At 47.0% G+C, this 21,240-nt stretch overlaps 1 protein-coding gene and 1 long non-coding RNA gene across 2 annotated transcripts in view; both read left to right on the forward strand.

The window, feature by feature from the left end:
- Window positions 1-3,789: 3,789 nt before the first annotated feature.
- LOC135239912 (serine/threonine-protein phosphatase 2B catalytic subunit gamma isoform-like) overlaps window positions 3,790-21,240 on the forward strand; it is a 37,354-nt gene continuing 19,903 nt past the window's right edge. Inside the window, exons 1-3 of the mRNA XM_064308915.1 lie at window positions 3,790-4,392; window positions 19,721-19,918; window positions 20,582-20,706. Of these exons, the coding sequence (XP_064164985.1) occupies window positions 4,341-4,392; window positions 19,721-19,918; window positions 20,582-20,706 (375 nt within the window). The 5' untranslated portion in view covers window positions 3,790-4,340. The remainder of the gene's footprint in view (window positions 4,393-19,720; window positions 19,919-20,581; window positions 20,707-21,240) is intronic.
- LOC135238810 (uncharacterized) lies at window positions 16,890-19,193 on the forward strand. Its single transcript, XR_010325212.1, has 2 exons — window positions 16,890-18,471; window positions 18,568-19,193. It is a non-coding gene; the product is annotated as an uncharacterized LOC135238810 (long non-coding RNA).

The raw sequence follows: 21,240 nt of genomic DNA on the forward strand, positions 1-21,240 counted from the left end.
AAACGATTATTGCGTGCTATATCTTCTCTGGTTTCAGAGAAAGCATCAAATTCCTGAGCCAGAGTGACGGCTTTGCTGGGCTGGGTGATTGTCAGACTAGAAGGAATCTCCTTCGTGCCAGCAAAGAAGCGAAGGCAGTGCTATCCTTTTGTTTATTTCCCAGGGGTGGAACACCTTCTGGAATGCCAAAAATTGCAGTAAGTCTGTGCCAGAGCCTGTGCAGACACAGTTCTGTCAGTTGGTAGATGTTTCCAGATAAAGGTGGCAGATGATTCCACCATTGCTTGCCGCACCACAAGGTCAGGGCACATGCTCAGTCTTGTTCAAGGCCGGTCGGCAGCCTGACATCACCTTTACCACCATTGTCGCTTCAGTATGATTTGAATGAGACTGGCTCAGCGTGTCTGGGCGGTTTTTCACATTTCTAAATCTGGAGAGACACCTTTATGCAATGCATTGGCCATTTAACACACTGAGTACATGTAATCATATCTAAAACAGGACATCATATAAATCTGTGTTGGTCATATCAAGCAATTTGGTACAATATAAATTAAAAACAATCATGTAGTGACATATAAAACCAGATTTTTTTTATTTAAATGATGCTTAAATGATTTAAATGATTTAAATGATGATTTGTAACCAGACCTCTTGTGCCACTTTTATTGCCTGCTTATTTTGATGATTTATTTCCAGAGTGGCACAGAGGTCCAAGCATCACATGCCCACAAGAATAAGTAACTCACAGCCACAGAGCAACCAGTAGCGCAGACAATGGGCACCACAAGGGAAAGAATAGACACACAGTATTATATCCTTCAACACACAACCAGTGCTAAAAGAAATTAACAGAAATATAGACACATCACACTGGATGATGTAGAGCTAACGAATAGCCTATAACTAGAGCCTGGATGTAATAATGATCCATTATCTTGATGCAAAACCCTCAGTTTTTGGGTGAGTTTAAATAGGCTTAGGCTCATTGGGTTACTGATTCATAATCACACATGCTGTGTACACACGCGCTGTCATTCCTGGATAGTGAGAGACACGTCTCTCCCCCAGTCACCAGCAGCACTCTGGCTGCGCAGTGTTGCTTGCAGGGTGTGAACAGTCGTAGGCTCACAGGAAAGCAGGTCAGAGCATGACTGAAGCATTGTGGGAGTCTTGCCTTTGATCTCTTATGCTGGTGCCCTGAGAGACGCCTGCAGTGGGGAGAACTTCCCGCTCCTTCCTGTGACCCTGCTTGCACTATTGCTCTGGTGTCAGTGATTTCAGCTGCTCACACATTCATACTGCTGTGGTTCAGCTCAGCCATCCCCAAATGACTAAACTGACTCAATTTAAAATAAAAATGTATTTATTTATTCATTTAAAATTTGGCATCTCCAGTCCCACCCGACTTCAGAATGTCCAATTTGCAAACCATGTACCAAGTGTGCTCATATACACCCCCTACTGCTGGCTCGGGAGAGTGAAGACAACTCACGGTTCCCCACCGACACACACAATGTCAGCCAGCTCCTTCTTCTCGCACTGCGGCCACAGGCTACTCTTGCGCAGAGCAGGGGTGTAGGAGACCCTATCTTGCATGTGTGAAGAGAGCAAGCCGCGGGCACCCGGACTTCCAAAAGGGGGTCGCTCGAGCAATGAACACTGCTATTCCCGCTGACTGAATCCCTCCCATACATCCCCTGGGTGATGCTAAGCCAGTTGTGTGTCCCTGCAAGGCTACCGGCCACAGTCTGCACTGCTGCACCGTTAAACTCCCTCCCAAATAGACATGAATGCAAACTTTATTTATTTATCGTGGACAATGCAAATCCAGTACAGATCAATACATTGGCTTTGTTTTTTGTTTTTTTGTTTTTTTTGTAAAGGCACCAATGTGTTTTTGAAGATAATGTGTATATCTCTATGGTTGTCTGTCATGATATTTCAGACAAATGCCCAACATTCTGAGCTCTTAACCCCGAACAGGCTTCATATGTCTAATTTCTGGTTTGTTACATGTTAAATGGAAAACCACATTACCACACATGCACTGATTATATCCTTGTAGGCACAGCTTCAAGTTGATGCAGTTTAAAATTTTTATGTCTGAAAACTACTTTTTCCCACAAATGTGGGCAATGGTGTTTTTCTGAGATATAAACTTGAGTAAAGGCTTTGGGGAACAACAGTGTTTTAACTACACTGGCCTTATCCTTTATTCGGGCAGATATAACACATTTTAAATGTACTTAATTACATAGTATTGCATTTGGTTCACCCTTGCATTAGAGTAGTCTACACAATGCCATACATAGGCCTATAATGAAAGATTAACATTAATTAATTAACATTTTGAAACATTAAAATGATCTGAGCAGAAGACATTTCCCTTTAAAGTTTGGTTAAACCATGGGTGCAGCAGGTTTAACTTAAACCTCAGTTAAAGTGACCTCTACTGGCAGTTAGGTGATTTCAACTAGACACAGCCACAACTAGGTTTAGGCTAAAACGCAGGTGCCCATTAAACTTCAGGTTCTGAAGATGCAGCAATTGGGTTTTTTGCAAGACCAAGTGCAACTGCAGCTAATGACAGAGCAACACCTCCACAGGGTTTCTAGTCACAGCTGATTTGCAACCCCTGTCCCTGGTTAGGCTTTAAAACTTCTAAACATTGTTTAAGAGTCAGTTACAATCATCATAACAAACACATATTAAGGTATACGCGAGTAAAACAGGTGAGTGAATTTATAATAATTTACAGATTAGTCAATCTACTATGTTTTACAATAATTTACATGGGGTGCAATGATTACAAAACAGATCATGTTAAGCCAGTGTTTCACCTTAGTAAAAACTTTTCTCTGTTTGAGCTTTTAATTCACTTGGTAGGGCATTCTATAAATGTGTGCCCTTAACTGAAAAGGAAGACTAATGTAAAGTTGTTTTAAGTTTTGCCACTCTGCAGTTGCCATTCGCCGAATCTAAATAGCTGGTTATTGAATTAGTACTTTTTTTTCTTTCTTTGTTTTGTTTTATTTTTTAACACAAATTGGCAGAGTATAGCTGTGGCTGTATTATTCACACGTTTAAGAATCAGTTTGATCAAGGGAAATTTGATAAAGCTGTCAAAAAATGAGCAACATGTATTTCTTTTCAAAATTATGCAGCAATGCAACTGATTGTAATTAATTTCTTTTGGAGCAATATATACATTTAAAAAGTATATACTTTTTGAGATCCTTACTTGGATGGCAGTGGGTTGTGAATTTTTACATGTTACTTTAATTAACATGAATAAAATAAATGAATGGACTGCAGAGACCTGACAAAGCCCTTTGTTTCAGTACACATCCAGTACTGATTTTAATACACTTGGCATTGTCTTTTTGTAAAGGAACTCATTTGTTTTTGAAGATAACGTGTATCTCTACGTTCGTTCGTCATAATAATGCCCAACATTCTGAATTCAGAAGCCCGAACAGGCTTCAGCGGGTTAATTTCTGGTTTGTTACGTTTCGCTGCTTACATTGAAAATCACGTTACCCTACATGCACATATTATATCCTTGTTGGCACGGCTTCTAGTTGATGTACTTTAAAATTGTAGACAGCGAGACTCACTGTAAACCACATTTCCCACAAATGTGAGCAATGGCATTTTTCTAAGGCATACGCTCGAGTAAAGGCTTTCGGGAACAATAGTGTTTTAACTCTCTTGCACACAAGGGCCACAAAGCCAGTGCCGCGCTTAAATAATACTACATTACCCACAATCCAGTGCATTTTTAGCTTCAATGCCGCCATGTTGTAGGAAATCGGTTTGTGGTGGATTGGAGTTTAATCCGAGTGAAGACGGAGAGGGGCTGGAAGATTGAACTGTAAAACCCGTACCAAATAGGCCTAGAAACAATGAAATAGATAAAAAACGATTGACATTTTTTTTTAAACTAGACGGAGCGACGTAACCTATTTGACTTGAAAATCTAGGGGAACACGGTTGCGTTTTTTCATTTATGCATCTACATTTTTATGTTTGCTAGTTTAGATTAATTCGGTCAGAAATTGACAGCAACTGGAGAGCTACCGAAGGACATAGAAGGCATTCGAGAAAGGAAAGCGTCCCCCTTACCCCTTCCCCTCTCTGCTTTCACCTCGCAAGCAGCCTGGGAGAAGAAACCCCGTTTAAGGTGCTACTGGTTTAACGTTAGATTTCGGGGCAAAATAATTCAGGTCGCTTGCTCGCTAGCTAATTTATCGTGCACGGAGGAATTGGCTAGCTAACGGTAGCTGGCCACATAGCTGTATTTTTCGCACATTTCCTGACGTGAGACGAAGTGAAACATGTCAGTGAAGGAGCAGAACAAGCAGTCCACCACCGAACGGCCAATTAAAGGTAAGATTAATTCAGACATCCAGCGATCGGTCTAGTCTAAGTAGCTATATGTATAATGTTTAAACTGGCTGGGTAGCTAATTATCTGGCCTTTTTAAGCAGGGCGGGTTTTCTTCTCAGCTGTTACGCTAGCTAACAACTCCTTTAGACTAGGTATCATACCTGCGTCCGATATTTTACTTAGCTAGCTAGATTGAAGACGAGCTACCTAAGGTCGGTAGCTAGCTACCTGGACTAAATATTATACGCAAGTTCTATTTAAATAATGGTTCGTCAAATTCAGCCGTGGAATATACTAGACTAGATAATTTTGCAGCTGTAATGAAGTTCTCACATTTGACAGCTAGCTAACGCTAATCGCACTGTGATTAGCTAGCTCGATGGCTCTGGCCATTTGCGTATGTCTGGATGGCGATGGTTGTGAGTTATAGCTTCAACCATCGCCAGCTCATTTCATTGCATTTTGAACACTTGCGATTATTCATCGATTTCACAACAGGCTTTCCACTAGCTAAGGTTAGGTTTTAAAAAATTGCACATTTTGCGGAAGGTTCGGTCACGCAGATTGTAGACCGAGGGGAGGGGGGGGGGGGCTAGTTAGCGTGTTGCGATGTGTCGACACCAGGCGGGTTTCAACCATATTCATGCATGTGTTCTTACAAGTTTTTGGTCTAAAGTAAAGGCTGTATTGTTTTAAACTCAATGCTGTTATAGTTATGGGAAAAGCCAACATCATGAATCACACAGAGCTCCATAACCTTGCAGCTCACAATTGGTCGCGAATACTTCGTAGAGTTAATCAAGTTTAACGCAATGCAAACACCTGCATGTCGCATTTACACCACTGGTTACGTTTGGATTTCCAGACTGCAAAAGCCAAACGTAATTTCACGAGTTACTGCGCTAAAGCTGGAAATTTCATTTCAGCGATGCAAACCTGAAGCCTTTCTACACATTGAAGAATTAGTGCACGTTTATTTATGTCGGAGTTGGAATTTCTCTTAGGGCTCTGGCCCAGGGTGGGGTAGTTCAATGCAAATGTGTGCATTTTTACAGGAAACCTAAATATAATCGTGTGTTATTGCGGAGAGATCTCACTGGCCGATTCGAAAGTTATTTGTAAGACGAGCTTGTTTATGCTTTTAATTGAAATTTAGCAGCTAGGGCTGTATTCAACATAGTTTCTATTCAACATAGTTTTTGCGTTCGCTCGTTGAAGCTGTGCTTTTCATTGCAGCTTGGTTTTCGCATGGCGGGCATTACTTGCAGTGCCGAGGTGTGCCGTGAACAAAAAAACTCAACCCCATGGGCAGTTAAACTTCAGAAACCTGCTTGAGCACCAGTTGCATTTTCTGAACGCCTGGAGAAAGTATTGTATATGCGACACATAAACATTTATTCCGTAATTTATGTCGCCTCTCTATTCTGTGTGTATATGCATGTGTGGCTTCACATATCTAGTCTTTTGGTTAAGTGCCATTTCATGATATAATACAGTAGTTTGAACGTTGTAGGTGGGTCTTTGGCAGGTTGTGAAGGATGAATAGATTCGAAAAGGCAGTGCTTTTCCTCTGGTTTTGACCTCAACCGTACAGTCAATGCCCTTGTGGTATCAACACACAAATGTGTGTAAAAGAGATTAAACTGGACCAGGGGTAGTATCTGGGTATAGTCTTACTGAAGAATAAACATTTGGTTTCAGAGGCCTCTATCATGACCCATAGGGTTTGGTGACTGAGGGCATGCATTGGTGACTCCATTCCTCTTTTGGGGGGCACCCTGCCACCATTTGATTGGTGGCTCCTCTGTGCCATGGCTGAAGCCGAGAGGTCCTTGCCAGACAGCTGTGCACGAGCGGGGACTCCGATTGGCTGCCGCGCAGCCTGTCCGAAAAGGTGGAAGTGGACTCCCTGCGTTGATTGACGGCTGTCCGCGTATATCGCTCTGTTTACCCAGGGTGCAGTTTGGCTTCGATGGCTCCAGGTTCGATCCTGGGGGGCGTGGGTTAGAATCCCTGCAGTGCAGATATTTCCTGCAGATGAGTAAAAAAAAAAAAAGAAAAAATACAAACAAAAAAAACATGCTGTGTGTGGAGGCAGGGTGTGAAAAGAAATGTCCCATATTTCTCTTCAGAAGAGAGATTGACAGAGCAAAAAAGAGATGGGGGGGGGCATATAAATCCTATCTGGAGCTTTGGGAGTCCCTGTAGGGCTTGAGCAACTTAAAGGCCCTTGTAAAATGTGCACGCGCTCACACACACACCGACACACACACTCGCACACGTCCTCAGTGCACATGTGAGCACACTAGGCACGTGCATTCTCAGTGTATCTGATGGAGGGTGTGGTCCTTGGCTCCAAATGCTTAGCGCCTAGCAGCAGGAGCCTTTGGGAACCTCCGAACTATATGTTTTACAACAGGCGTAGAAAAAGTGGGCAGGGTGGAGGTTTGTCTGTGATTTACAACAGTAATATATATTGTAATATCAGGTCAGTCTTGGTGATTTCTCATCTTTTGAAGGAATAACTTGGTCTGTAAACATGCCACTCGGTCCCCTTTTTGCAGTTATTTATTGGCCCCCAGAACCAAATCCATTATTCTTATCGGAGTTTGCGGACTCTCTCACCTTGGTCGTGTTTAAGTACGATAAGATACGATACTCCTGCTTGGTGAATGTAACATTCACGTCGACAATGCTTCTTATTCATACGCTGTAGAGTTTTTAAAACCCTGTTGAGTCTTGTAGTTTTTGTACAACATGTTTTAGGGCCTACTCATTCTCACGGTCACGCTCTTGATCTGGTTCTAACTCGTAGTCTTAAAGGAGTTTAGTAAAATAATTCCCGAGTTTTGTTTAGCACCACTGTTTGTATAATTAATCCTTTGTCTTATTTACATTGTCATAATCTAGTGTTGCATGTGAGAATTTATTAAGATTAAGAAGAAGCCTTAGATTACAGTAAAATTCTGACATCATAACTGCCATTGAGCTGACTGACACTGTTATGCATATGAACTCCTCAGCCTATTCTCTGGATGATTCATTCCAATGGAATTTCTTAAATAAGTGTTTTACACTGTTTGCAATGATATTCTTGCAATCATGAATAGATCTCTTGCCTCTGGTACTGTTCTATCCTTTTTCAAAATTGCTGTGGTTCAGTCCCTGCTCAAGAAAACTAACCTAGACTGTCATATCCGTAGCAACCATAGACCAATTTGCCAACTTCCTTTTCTGGCTGAAGTTCTTGAGAAAATTTCTTTTACTCAGCTGCTTATTTTTCTGAACAAAAATAGCCTTTTTCAACAATTTTAGTAAAGTTTTTGCTCAAACCACAGCACAGAAACGGCCCTGGTTTTAGTAGTAAACAACTTACTAATAAAAGTTGATAACAGTCGATCTTCTATTCTGGTTCTTTAAGATGTTACTGCAGCTTTTGACAGCATTGATCATGTAATCTTAATGGAAAGATTAAGAACCAGGGTTGGTCTTGAAGACAGTGTACTGGGTTGGTTCAATTCCCAATCCTCTGGTAGACAGTTCTACGTGGCAATTGGAGAATGTGTGTCCTCTGTTACTCCTATTACCTGTGGTGTCCCCCAGGGATCTATTTTGGGCCAATTTTGCTCTCAATTTGTATGCTGCCCCTAGGCAACATTATTTCCAAACAAGATATCTCCTTTCATTGCTATGCAGATGATACACAATTGAATTTGCCTGCAAAATCAGGTGATACAAATAAAGTATCTGCTCTATAATTGTCTCATACATATGAACTACTGGATGTGCCAGAATTTCTTCCAAATATGTTCTGATGAACCTGAAGTTCTGATACTGGGCCCTAAGCATTAGTCTCATGTGATTTATGCAGGGCTGGACACTTTAATCCCGAATGTTAGGCCTAAATCTGAAGTTAAAAAACCTTGGTGTTATTTTCAGTGTTAATCTGGCTTTTGATAAACAAAATTAAAATGCCCAGTCTAGTTGTTATTGTCCAGACTGGACTATTGCGATGTTATCTATTCATGTCTAAATGGCTGCACTATCTCTCCTGCAACTGGTACAGAGCGCTGCTGCCAGGCTGTTAACGAGAACAGGAAAGAGGACGTGTATTATTGGCGTCATTACACTGGCTGCCAGTTACTTTTAGACTAGATTTTAAGGTTTTGTTAACAACTTTTAAAGCATTGTGTGGGCAAGTCCTTGAGTACCTCTCAAAATGACTGATTTCTTATGTGCCAAATCAAGTTCTGCACTTATCACATAAAGGCCTTCTTTTTAAACCTGAAACCAATGAAAAAACTGTCCCTCAAAATATACCAGACAACATCAAAGCTGCTGAGACATTATCTACTTTAAAGTCCCTTTTAAAAACTCCTGTTCTTAACTGTGTGCCTTAACGGTTCTTTCATTAACAGGCTTGTGTTTTATTAACTCACTCATTTCTTGTATATTTTTATTTGTGTTCTGTTGTTACTTTGTTTTTCTGAACATTAAGTAAGAAAAGCACTATGTAAAGTTTTCATTATTATTAGGCAATATCACACACTGAGAACACTCTGGGAGCAAGACCAAGGGGTCCCTTCAATCAAAGCACAAAGCAAAAGGCCGTAACATTACCTTCAAAGCCAGCAGCCACTTCAAGGTCCATTACCACAAAGTTGCAGCTTTAAATGTCTTACTACTATTTTTGGGGTCCATGGCTTTTTGGGTTTGGGTTTCACGCTGGCCTTTATCTTCAAGGTGAATCCCTAAACTGGGGAACCCCCCCCCCCCCTTCCCCCGTCACTCCCCTTTCCAAACCAGTTCTCCCGCATACCGTCTCTGGCACACGGGCAAGGCAAGCCTCTGCACGTTGCCTTCGCTCGCAAGAAGTCGCCTTTGTTTGTAAAAAGTCGTTCTCGCATTTTTGTAGAGCGCGTGTTAAGAGTCTCTGTGCGGCAGTGACTCTGGAGGTAAAATGAGCTGCTCTTACTTGCGTGGCGAAAGGAGAGAGAAACCCCTCTCCTTTCTTCCGGAACTCTCCAGCCCGCTTTGCTCCGCCCCGGCCCGGATTCTGGCAAACGGCCGGCGCGGCACGGCGCACGCTCAGGTTTCCTTACCATACCGCCATGTCGCGGAGAGCGTCGCCACGCCAAGGAAACCAGGACGAGCCTCCCGGCACTCTGAAATACTTATTTGCATGTCTGTCCTTTTAATTTAAAAAAATAAATAAATAAATATCCACTTTCATTATTTCCCTTCAATATTCATGGAGTGCGGCTCTAGGAGCCCGTAATGTCAGACGATTTATTGATGTTATGAGTTTACCTACCTGAAAGAGCTTGTTGGGACAGAAGTGCTCCATTAATTCAAGTAGTAATACTGGGAGGCATACAACAGTGGAATATTAATAAGATAATTATTTTAAGGGCAGAAGCCTCTATGTGGTCTGTTTGATGGTGTTTGTCTGTGTTTTTGTCTGTGTGCCTGTCTGTGTGTGTGTGTGTGTCTGTGTGTGTGTGTGCGTGCGTGTGCTTGTGTGTCTGTGTGTGTGTTTGTCTGTGTCTGTGTGCGTGTGCGTGTGTGTGTGTGTGTGTGTGTGTGTGTGTCTGTGTGCGTATTTGTGTGTGTATGTGTATGTGAGACTGAGTGTTGTGGGGTGAGGGGGGTTGGGGTGCTGTCAGCCAGATTGTCTGGCCTTCACACCCAGTGTCAGCTGGGTTGGGACATCCCGAAGCCAGTATCGCTTTCATCCTGAAGTGCAGATCTCTGGCACAGCCGTACGACTGTACAACGTGCACATGTGTGTGTGTGTGTGTCTGTGTGTGTGTGTGTGTGTGTCTGTGTGTGTCTGTGTGTGTGCATGTGTGTGTGTGTGTGTCTGTGAGCGTGAACGTAAGTGTGTGCATGTGAATGTGCATGTGTCTATGTGAGTGAGTGTGAGTGAATGTGTGTGTGTGTGTCTGTGTGTGTGTGTCCGGGTGAAGGGCACGGGTACTGGACGTCCACTGCGATTTGGCACACGCTATTAGGGTTGTGGGGCAGTGAGAGGAGGAGCTCTCCTGAAAGTCCAGGGATACTTAAGACATTTGGAAAGGGGGCAAAGTTGGGGGGTGTGTGTCCCCCCCCCCACCGTCCTTGATGTCTGACTGCTAACCGCTAACCTAAATACCGGCTGAAGATCACATCTGTCTGAATGTGCAAAATCCCAGACACTGCCCAGGCATACCGCGCCAAGCCCTGCCAAGCAAATAAAGAATATCAGACGCTACGTGTGCGAGCTGCAAATTCAATTCCCCTCAATTCAGTTTTTATTTGTGTCGTGCTTTTTTTTTTTTTAACAGAGGCACTGTCACAAAGACGCCTTACAGTGGAACTACAAAAGAAGATTGTGCAAAAAAAAAAAAATCAGGACTGAACCTCCAAAAAGCGAGAAATTGAGGTAAAAAAAAAAAAACTCCCCGGTGGGAAGACAGACGCTCGAACGGCGGTGAGAAAAACGTCCCCAGTGGGGAGAAGTCTCGGGAGGAGCCCGGCTACAGAGGGGGGAGCTCATCCTCCACCGGTTCTCCCTGGGTAATAGTCATGATAGACGGCACGGTAACGGGAATGTAATGGGGGATCTAGGGCAGGAAACGATCGAATGGTTTTGACAAGTTACAGTCAGAGGTAGCCGAATTGGCGTGTGCAGCAACATGCAGTTCAGCGGGGCGCGGTCGCGGTCGCGTATCTGGGCCCGCGTCATGATGTGGGCTTGAACCAGGAGAGGGACCAGGCTGGAGTGGTCTGCGGGCTCAGGGCAGGGGCAGGAGCTCCCAGGAAGAAGATCAAGAGGAGAGGAAGTAACTGACAGAGTGTGCAGAGGCCTGAGAGTAATATGGAAAAGCCCCCCAGTGTGCTATGCTGTGGCTGCATATCTGAAAGATGTGAAGAAAGGGGGTACAGAACCATGACAGGGACCCTGAACGGACCGCACCCCAACACGGCACAGAGCGGCAAACCTGAGCGTTCGCCCGCGGTGGCGGGTCAACCGCACAGTTGGCTGAGCACGCGTGCTTGCTGTCTGGGGGTTCAGGCCTGGCGTTTGCTCTTTATTTCCCTGTCTCTTGCCTCGCTACTCTGTAAAGCGTCTTTGTGACAGTTCTGCGTAAAAAGCGCGATACGCGTAAAATTGAATTGAAGTGGGTGCGACAGCTCCCTGGTCCTTATTCACCCGTTCCCGCTCATCTTTAACTATGGGATGGACTGTGGAGGCGTGTTTTGAGCCTCCGCTTAAGGACAGAGAGTGTATCTGAAGCCCCGAACATGCAGAGGGAGGTCATCCCATAGGACCTGAGCTCTGTGAAGAGAAGGCTCTGCCTCCCATTGTAGTTTTAGACATACTCGGAATTTTCAAGTAGCCAGCGAACCCTGTGAGCGAAGCAATCTCGGAGGAGAATGGAGGATAAGTATCTCTCTCAGATATTCCGGAGCCGAACTATTTAAAGGCCATACGATAGGGAGTAGAGTCTTATAGCCAATTCTAAATTTAACAGGTACCTAATGAAGAGATGCAAGCACCGAACTGACATGCTGGCATTTCTTAGTTCTTGTATGTACCCTAGTGTGACCTTTGGTGTACCTTTTAGAAAAAAACACAAACTGTCAGTAAGAAAATTAGGGACACAGTGTACATTTTCACTCCGCTTTTGGCCTACCCACCTCTTCCGAGACCCACAGTGCGACAACCGTAAATGCTGAAAACAAATTCCACACTGTACTCACAAAGACATGCTCTACAACATGGGCGGGTTTGAATACCTTTAATTAAGTAATCCATCCATCCACCAACCCATTGTCTATACCCGCTTATCCTGAGCATGGTCGCGGGGGTGCTGGAACCTATCCCAGCGTGCATTGGGCAAGAGCCAGGATTACACCCTGGACAGGCTGCCAGTCTATCGCAGACTTTGACTTAATTCCTTGCATTCATTTGGAATTAAAAATTTATAATAAAATATTTTGCTCAATTTTTCATATGCTGCTCTATACAGTCCGATGTATACACACAGTTTAGTCAGTTTACAGAGTACAGAACTCCGGTCCTGGAAGGCTGGTCTGCCTGCTGGTTTTTCCAGCCAACTAGTTTTCTGACAGCTCTGTAAACTTCGCTGGTTCTGTCCTGTACTTGTGCAAAGCCAAGTCTTCAGGATAGTCTTGCAGTCTGCGGTTGTAGATGGTGCCGATATGAACGTCAGCTCAAGATATGATTGAGCTGATTACAGTCCATATTTAAGAGCGAAAGTTGGCACAAAATCCTGAAATGGATCAAAAAGTTCATTTAAATATGGAGAGCAGTTGGATGTTGGGATTGTCCCTTTGTATTTCGAAATGATGGGTAAAAAAAAAAAAAAAGCACTGTCAGATTGTTTGTAAAAGGTTTAATCCGGTGATCTCATCCTGTTACAGTTAATATCCATTTAGAATGGAATGTTTGCTTCAGATTAGGAGGGCCATATAATCCGAGCTTTGTCCTCTTTTTCAATTAAAGGCATACGGCGCTCCTGGGAGGCCACGCCCGATTTGAAAATATTATTTTCCCTCTCACGATTCAGCAGGCTTAAAAAAAAAGACAACGTAACAGTGGAATCAAAAATGAGTCGCGTCTCTGAAGAGCTCTCTCTGTTAACTGGAGCAGGTCCTCAGATAGACACGCCGGCTGTGTGTCGGGCAGCCCCACACTTTGGAGGGAGGGAGGGAGGGAGGGAGAGAGGGAGAGAGGGAGAGAGGGAGGGAGTCGGCGGGTTTGTTTGAGCCTCCTCACGCGGGGGTTGCTGTACTTCTCCTCTGGGGCGTCCGGAGCCTGAAGTCTGTCTGCGGCGACTGCGTTCCTCTCAGTGCGGCGATTGCACTGCTGGGCCGGGGGTCTGCGGAGTGAGAAGAGGCCAATTCGTGGGAGATTTCTTTCTTTTATGATGAGCAATGTTTCAGCAATGAAGCGGGCCTACAAATGCAATTGGCCATTCCAAAATGGAAGAAAATTCATTTTTCTGTCGTGGTAGAGCGGTGTTTGGACAGGGTGATGGTGGTGGTAGAGCAGTGTTTGGACAGGGCCTCAGTGGTGGTAGAGCGGTGTTTGGACAGGGCCTCAGTGGTGGTAGAGCGGTGTTTGGACAGGGCCTCAGTGGTGGTAGAGCGGTGTTTGGACAGGGCCTCAGTGGTGGTAGAACAGTGTGTGGACAGGGCCTCAGTGGTGGTAGAGCGGTGTTTGGACAGGGCCTCAGTGGTGGTTGAGCAGTGTTGGGACAGTGTTTGGTGGCGGTTGAGCGGTGTTGGAACAGGGCCCCAGTGGTGGTTGAGCGGTGTTGGGACAGTGTTTGGTGGTGGTTGAGCGGCGTTGGGACAGTGTTTGGTGGAGGTTGAGCGGTGTTGGGACAGTGTTTGGTGGCGGTTGAGCGGTGTTGGGACAGGGCCCCAGTGGTGGTTGAGCGGCGTTTGGGACAGTGTTTGGTGGCGGTTGAGCGGTGTTGGGACAGTGTTTGGTGGTGGTTGAGCGGCGTTTGGGACAGTGTTTGGTGGCAGTTGAGCGGTGTTGGGACAGTGTTTGGTGGTGTTGAGCGCGTTTGGGACATGTTTGTGCAGTTGGCGGTGTTGACAGTGTTTGGTGGCGGTTGAGCGGTGTTGGGGCAGTGTTTGGTGGCGGTTGAGCGCGTTTGGGACAGTGTTTGGTGGCAGTTGAGCGGTGTTGGGACAGTGTTTGGTGGCGGTTGAGCGGTGTTGGGGCAGTGTTTGGAGGCGGTATGTGCTGCCTGGGGTTCTGACTGACGCAGGCCGTAACTCGAGCCCTCTGGCCGCCACTCTGCATGTGTAATTACTCCCAGCTCATGCATGATTAAGGCCTCCTCGCTTCTGCTAGCCCTGACGTCAGGTTCTCGTTTGCTGCTAGGCATCAAAGATTTTGTTTAATTTTAATAAGGGCTTTTTATTTACTTATTTGTTTATGTATTTATGTATTTATTCATTCATTCATTTATTCTTTGTAATGAGAGCTCTTGTTTTTGAAGTGCGAGAAAAGGGAAAGAATAAATCTTTGTGGGGGGAACTATAACGACTACGTTGACCACGTGTGTGCGTGTCCGACGTCTGTGTGCCTGTATGAAATTCTTGCACGTGGTCACGGATGCGTGTGCAAATGCTTATGTTTTCGTGCGCCTGTTTTTAAAAAAGGGAAAGTAAGTACTGTATTTCTCTGAGTGCTCATGTTGCACGTTAAGGTGAGGGTTTCCGTAAATGCCGTCTTAAATCGATTTTCTGGCCCGCGCAAAGAGGGCTTTCACGAGGCCGCACCGTGTCTTTCTTCTGTAAGCGATGAGTCAGCCGGTTGGCTATTCATCCCAGCGGAGCGCCGCGAGCCGCGGACCGGCCCGATTTATCCGCCTTTCTCAAACGGAGGCTTCACCCCCAGGGTCCGTGACCCGCGTTTCGCTTGCGGGGTTTTTCGGACGGCGTAGCCAATCGGGCGGCTCCTCGGAGAGGAGAGGAGAGCCAGCTGGCCGTCGGCGTCGGGCCCCGGCTCTCTCGCCGCTAACCGCGCCCCGCCGCAGACTGCGCGAACGGCGGCCGCTCTTCCCCCGTTCCCATGGAAACATCAGAACGTCGGGTGACGAGGACGGGCCTCGCGTCCTCCTAGGCCAGTCAGGTCGCCTCTCACCCATGGCGAAGTGTCCGACGCGGTCTCCAGCCCACTCCTGAGCGCCGCGAGGGTCTCCCCTTCAGTCACGTGACCAACCACGGACTCGGGCTGCAAGACTACTTCCAGGAAGTGACAGGTTTCAGAGGTCCAGTCAAATTTGGCAAGCCGGGGCTTGTGGTTGTGGCGGGTCGCTGCTGGGTGTTAGCATGTCAGAGGTGCGCTCAGGACCCGCTCTGGGGCCGTGTCAGACAGGCCCGGGCCCTGAGGCTCTTCAGCTCGTTTCACTTTCTTTTTTTTCTGGTGGAAAACACGGCGCGCAAGTAGCATCGTGGCTTTGAAAAAAACCCTCTAAATTTAACGTGTTTTCTCATGCAAACGACTGCACAGGCAACGCGCGGTGCAAAGCGCCAGTCCTTGTTTACCTCAGTTCTGACAGTTTGCACAAGCTGCGTTGGATTTTGGCAGATTTTCTTTTTATATTTTTTATTTATTTATTTTTTTTCATGAGGCAGGGGAGAGCCAACATCCCTCGCGACCAAAATCCAGTGTAGAGTTCTGCAGTTAGTGACCCCCCCCGCCCCCCTCCCCCCATGGGTTGCACGGCGTTAAGTGTGTGCACCGATACGTCAAGGAGACGAACATGTGCAGGATAGAGTGTCGGGTAGTTTGAGCCGTACGGCCATCTTAAGGAGTTGTTGGTAGCGTAGTCTCAGTTGGGCATTAGCAAGCTTTTCCATGCAGAGACGGAACTCTAAACGCTGAAATGCCAACTAATGTCCCTGGGAAATTCTAACTGAAGTCCACCTGTTTTACTGTGCTGATAGTGTTTAGGTAGGATGTCCATAGAGGGTTTCAGAAGGGTGCATTGGTTCATGCATGAGTGTGTGTGCCTGCGTGCTGTGTATGCACACGACTGTGTGAGCGTGTGCCTGCACGCCGGTGTGTGTGTGTGTGTGTGTGTGTGTGTGTGTGCGCGCGTGCAGGCATATCCAAATGCTTCTTTGTGCTCTGTTGCGTGGGTGTGTGGGTGGGTGGAACCCTTGTGTTTAGTCTGTGATTGACAGCCATAAATGCCCCCCCCCCTCCTGATAATGATCTAGGCTAATAATTGGTAATTGGAGTGAGTAATGCGATCAGCGATTATGGCTATTTCCTTGTAACTGCATAATGACACTCTGGAAAGTGTGTGTGTGTGTGTGTGAGAGTGTGACAGAGAGAGAGAAAGAGAGGTGCCTGTGTGTGTGTGTGTGTGTGTGTGTGAGAAAGAGAGAGGTACGTGCGTGCATACGTGTGCGTGTGTGTGTATGTGTGTGTGTGAAAGAGAAAGAGAGAGAGGTACGTGCGTGCATGCATGTGTGTGAAAGAGAGAGAGAGGTACGTGCGTGTGTGTGTATGTGTGTGTGTGAAAGAGAGAGAGAGGTACGTGCGTGTGTGTGTGTGAAAGAGAGAGAGGGATATGTGCGTGTGTGCGTGCATGCTTGCGTGCATGAGTGTGTGTGGGGGGGAAGTATTCTCTGCAGGGTGTGAGCTGAGCTTATGCCTCTGTAACAGTGGCAGTGGTGGGGGGGGAGGTATTCTCTGCAGGGTGTGAGCTGAGCTTCTGCCTCTGTAACAGTGGCAGTGTGTGGGGGGAGGTATTCTCTGCAGGGTGTGAGCTGAGCTTCTGCCTCTGTAACAGTGGCAGTGTGTGGGGGGGAGGTATTCTCTGCAGGGTGTGAGCTGAGCTTCTGCCTCTGTAACAGTGGCAGTGTGTGGGGGAGGTATTCTCTGCAGGGTGTGAGCTGAGCTTCATGCCTCTGTAACAGTGGCAGTGTGTAGGGGGGGGAGGTATTCTCTGCAGGGTGTGAGCTGAGCTTCATGCCTCTGTAACAGTGGCAGGTGTGTGGGGGGGAGGTATTCTCTGCAGGGTGTGAGCTGAGCTTCATGCCTCTGTAACAGTGGCAGTGTGTGGGGGGGGAGGTATTCTCTGCAGGGTGTGAGCTGAGCTTCATGCCTCTGTAACAGTGGCAGTGTGTGGGGGGGGAGGTATTCTCTGCAGGGTGTGAGCTGAGCTTCATGCCTCTGTAACAGTGGCAGTGTGTCTGAGAAACGTCTCCTTTATGTGGCCTCTGCTCCAGGACAGGGGCTGGCTCGGGGGCGGCGTTAGCTCACAAGGTAGTGCGGTCGTCTGGCAACTGCAAGGTTATGAATGCGTCGGCTGTGAAGAGGTTGTGAATGGGCCTACTGAACGTGTCGAAGTGTTCACAGCGAATGCAAGACACCTAACTCCCCATCGCTCCCATGATTACCGTTTGTGTGTGTGTGTGTGTGTGAGAATGGGTGGCTGAGAGGGTGTGTGTGGGTGTGTGTGTGTGTGAATGGGTGACTGAGAGGGTGTGTGTGTGTGTGTGTGAGAATGGGTGACTGAGAGGGTGTGTGTGTGTGAATGGGTGAATGAGAGACATTCATTGTAAAGCACTTTGTGAGGTTGTTGCTGGAAAATGCGCTATATAAATGCAGTCCATTTAGCATTTAGCATTTCCGCTGTGGGGGAAAACTCATTATGAAATGAACAGCAGGCAGTAGCCCAAAGCAGGATGGGGGCCCCCCACGGCTGGCTCGCCGGCGTGCGACGCGGCTGACTGAACCGGCCGGATTTTACTGCCTCGCTCTGAATGGCGTCGGGCGCTGACGTGGGAACCGCTTCTGCGTTTGATACTTTCGATTTTACAGCTTTCGGGAGCTGCCCCTGGTCCAGGGCTGTGCGGCGCGACGATTTTGACGCATGTGCGCCATTTTAAACGCGCAAGTATTTAAAAAAAAAAAAAATTCCATTCAGCTTAGTTTTGTCTTTATGAATGTCATGTCTGCAGGGTTCGAAGTTCGTGATTTTTCTTCTCGCGCTGGCAGTTGCCTGCATTATGGCAAATGCATTTCAAGTAGTCATTATCATTCTACAGCGCGCCCTGGACATTGTGGGAGAGACCAGCTTTCGAGCAGCAGCGCCAAGCCAGTCAGCTGGCAAGAGTCTGGAACGCAGAGTGTTTATGTGGTGCAGTCAGTACTAATGCAGCAACATAACTGGATGCACTGAAATGCAAGATGCAGTGAGGCAGTATAAACTGTGGGTAAAATGTTTTAATATGCATTGTATTCAGTGTGGTTTACATGCAGGTTCCCTGCTTTCGTACATTGTGGTTTCACCATGTGGAAATGACGGGACTTTTTATTCATAGCCCCTCCATTTCAGGGCATGTAGGTTTTCAGTGCCGTTGGGGGGTCGTGGTGCAGTGGTGAAAGGGTGAGAGTGGTGTTGTGATTTAGTATGACCGTATGCGTGGGTGACTGTGGTGAGTGATGATGTGATTTGGTATGACCGTATGCAGTGGTAACAGTGATAGTGATGTTGTGATTTGGTATGACCGTATGCAGTGGTAACAGTGATAGTGATGTTGAGATTTGGTATGACCTCATGCAGTTGTGGCGGTGTGGAGAGTGATGTTGTGATTCGGTATGACCGTATGCAGTGGTGACAGTGTGAGAGTGATGCTGTGATTTGGTATGACCGTATGCAGTGGTGACAGTGTGAGAGTGATGCTGTGATTTGGTATGACCGTATGCAGTGGTGACTGTGGTGAGTGATGATGTGATTTGGTATGACCGTATGCAGTGGTGACAGAGTGAGAGTGATGATGTGATTTGGTATGACCGTATGCAGTGGTGACAGAGTGGAGAGCGATGTTGAGATTTGGTATGACCTCATACAGTGGTGACGGTGTGCAGGGTAATGCTGTGATTGGCTGTAAGTCTGGCTTGTCTCGGCCTGCTCTCCAGGTCATTTGTCAGGCAAATCTGACCCGCTCATGCAGATTTCCCTGCAGCCCCGATGCAAATCTGCATCCTGCGCAGGTGCTCCGGCTGCAGCTCTCCCTCTTCGCTACTGGTTCAGCACCCCCCACACCCCCGCACCCTTGTGCCACCCTCTTCTCTGCATGAGAGCTTCGCCCTCTCCTTTCATCTCGAAAAGCGCTCAGTGGAATCCCTCCCCTGGTTTTCAGTGCCCAATTTCAGGGTGCTTTATTGCCGTGACATGTACTGTGTTCACAAAGCAGAACAGCAGAACAACGATAGTAACAAAGAACATTAAACTCTACAACCTGTAAAGCAATGGAAGTGCATTATCCTAAACGCCACATAATGCACACGTAACGCTTGCAACATAAATAAAATATGCCTGTACCTGCGGTTATATTTATGTCATATGAGATACAGTATAGTGGGGCAGCTACTGGGGCTGTGTGTCCTTCATGCAGTAGAGCTTTTCTTTGTCACAAAGTGTGGAAAGATTTGTAAATATTGTTTTTGTTTTTTCAAAGAAGTCCTTGCAAATTGCTGTGTATTCATTGGAGTGTCGAAGGAAGTGTATTTCTGTCTCAACCTCACCTGTCTCACAGTGATCACGATTTGACTCTCCCACATTCCTGGGTGGGCGTGGCTTTGAATTGATTAGCTCAGGGACGATAATTGCAGTAAACATTAGGAGAATTTGGACTGTGTGTGTGTGTGTATACATATGTATATGTGTGTGCACATGTGTGTGCTTGCCTGCATGCATGCGTGTGCATATGTGTGTGTGAGCACAATGTGTCCTTGTGGTGCTAGTGGTTCTAACAGTCTGACCCCTCCCCCCCCCAGCGGTGCCGTACCCCCCCACCACGCGCCTCTCCATGAAGGAGCTGTACGAGGACGGGAAGCCCAAGGTGGAGGTGCTGAAGAGCCACCTGGTGAAGGAGGGCCGGCTGGAGGAGGAGGCCGCCATGCGCATCATCAACGACGGAGCCAACATCCTGCGCCAGGAGAAGTGCATGCTGGAGGTGGAGGCACCAATCACAGGTACGGTACCCTGTCACATGACCCTCTCTGCTCCAATGGCAGGTAGAGCACCATGTCACATGATCCGCTCTGCTCCAGTAGCAGGTACAGTTCCCTGTCACATGTCTTGCGCTGCTCCAATAGCAGGTATAGTACCATGTCACATGATTCACTGCTCTAACTGCATTTACAGCACCCCGTCACATGACTTGTTCTGCTCCAATCACATGTACAGCACCCCTGTCACATGACCCGCTCTGCTCCAATAGCAGGTGGAGCACCATGTCACATGACTCGTACTGCTCTAATCGCATGTACAGCACCTCTGTCACATGACTTGCTTTGCTCCAAACACATGTACAGCACCCCTGTCACATGACTCAATCTGCTCCAATCACATGTACAGTACGCCTGTCACATGATCCGCTCTGCTCCAATAGCAGCGGCAGTACCCTGTCACATAACTCATACTGCTCCAATCACATGTACAGTACCCCTGTGACATGACTCATTGTGGTACATGCAGCGCACTACCCAGAGTGACTGGTGAGGTGGCATTGTGGGAAGGTGCAGAGTGAGTGCGGGTGTTTTAAGCGTGCAGACAGACGAGCGCTTTCCTGCGGTGCCGGGCGCTGTGTTTGGTTTGTGTGTGTGTTTGGTTCTGACGAGCGCTCCCGTCTCCAGTGTGCGGCGATGTGCACGGGCAGTTCTTCGACCTGATGAAGCTGTTCGAGGTGGGCGGGTCCCCCAACAACACGCGCTATCTGTTCCTGGGAGATTACGTGGACCGGGGATACTTCAGTATTGAGGTGAGTGTGAAGCGCGCGCGCGTGTGTGTGCGTGTCTGTCTGTGTGTGTATGTGTGTGTGTGTGTGTGTGTGTGTGTGTGTGTGTGTGTGTGTGTGTGTGTGTGTGTGTGTGAGCATGTGTGTGTGTCTGTGTGTGTGGTGTGTGTGTGAAGCCTGTGTCTGGTCTGTGTGTGTGTGTGAAGTCTGTGTGTCTGTGTGTCTGTGTGTGTGTGAAGCCTGTGTCTGTGTCTGTGTGTGTGCGTGTCTGTGTGTCTGTGTGTATCTGTGTGTGTGTGAAGCCTGTGTGTGTGTCTGTGTGTGTGCATGTCTGTGTGTCTGTGTGTGTGTGAAGCCTGTGTGTGTGTCTGTGTGTGTGCATGTCTGTGTGTCTGTGTGTGTGTGAAGCCTGTGTGTGTGTCTGTGTGTGTGCATGTCTGTGTGTCTGTGTGTCTGTGTGTGTGAGAAGCCTGTGTCTGTGTCTGTGTGTGTGCGTGTCTGTGTGTCTGTGTGTGTGTGTGTGTGTGTGTGTGAAGCCTGTGTGTGTGTCTGTCTGTG

The sequence above is a fragment of the Anguilla rostrata genome, chromosome 14 (genome assembly GCF_018555375.3).
Source record: "Anguilla rostrata isolate EN2019 chromosome 14, ASM1855537v3, whole genome shotgun sequence".
NCBI lineage: Eukaryota > Metazoa > Chordata > Actinopteri > Anguilliformes > Anguillidae > Anguilla > Anguilla rostrata.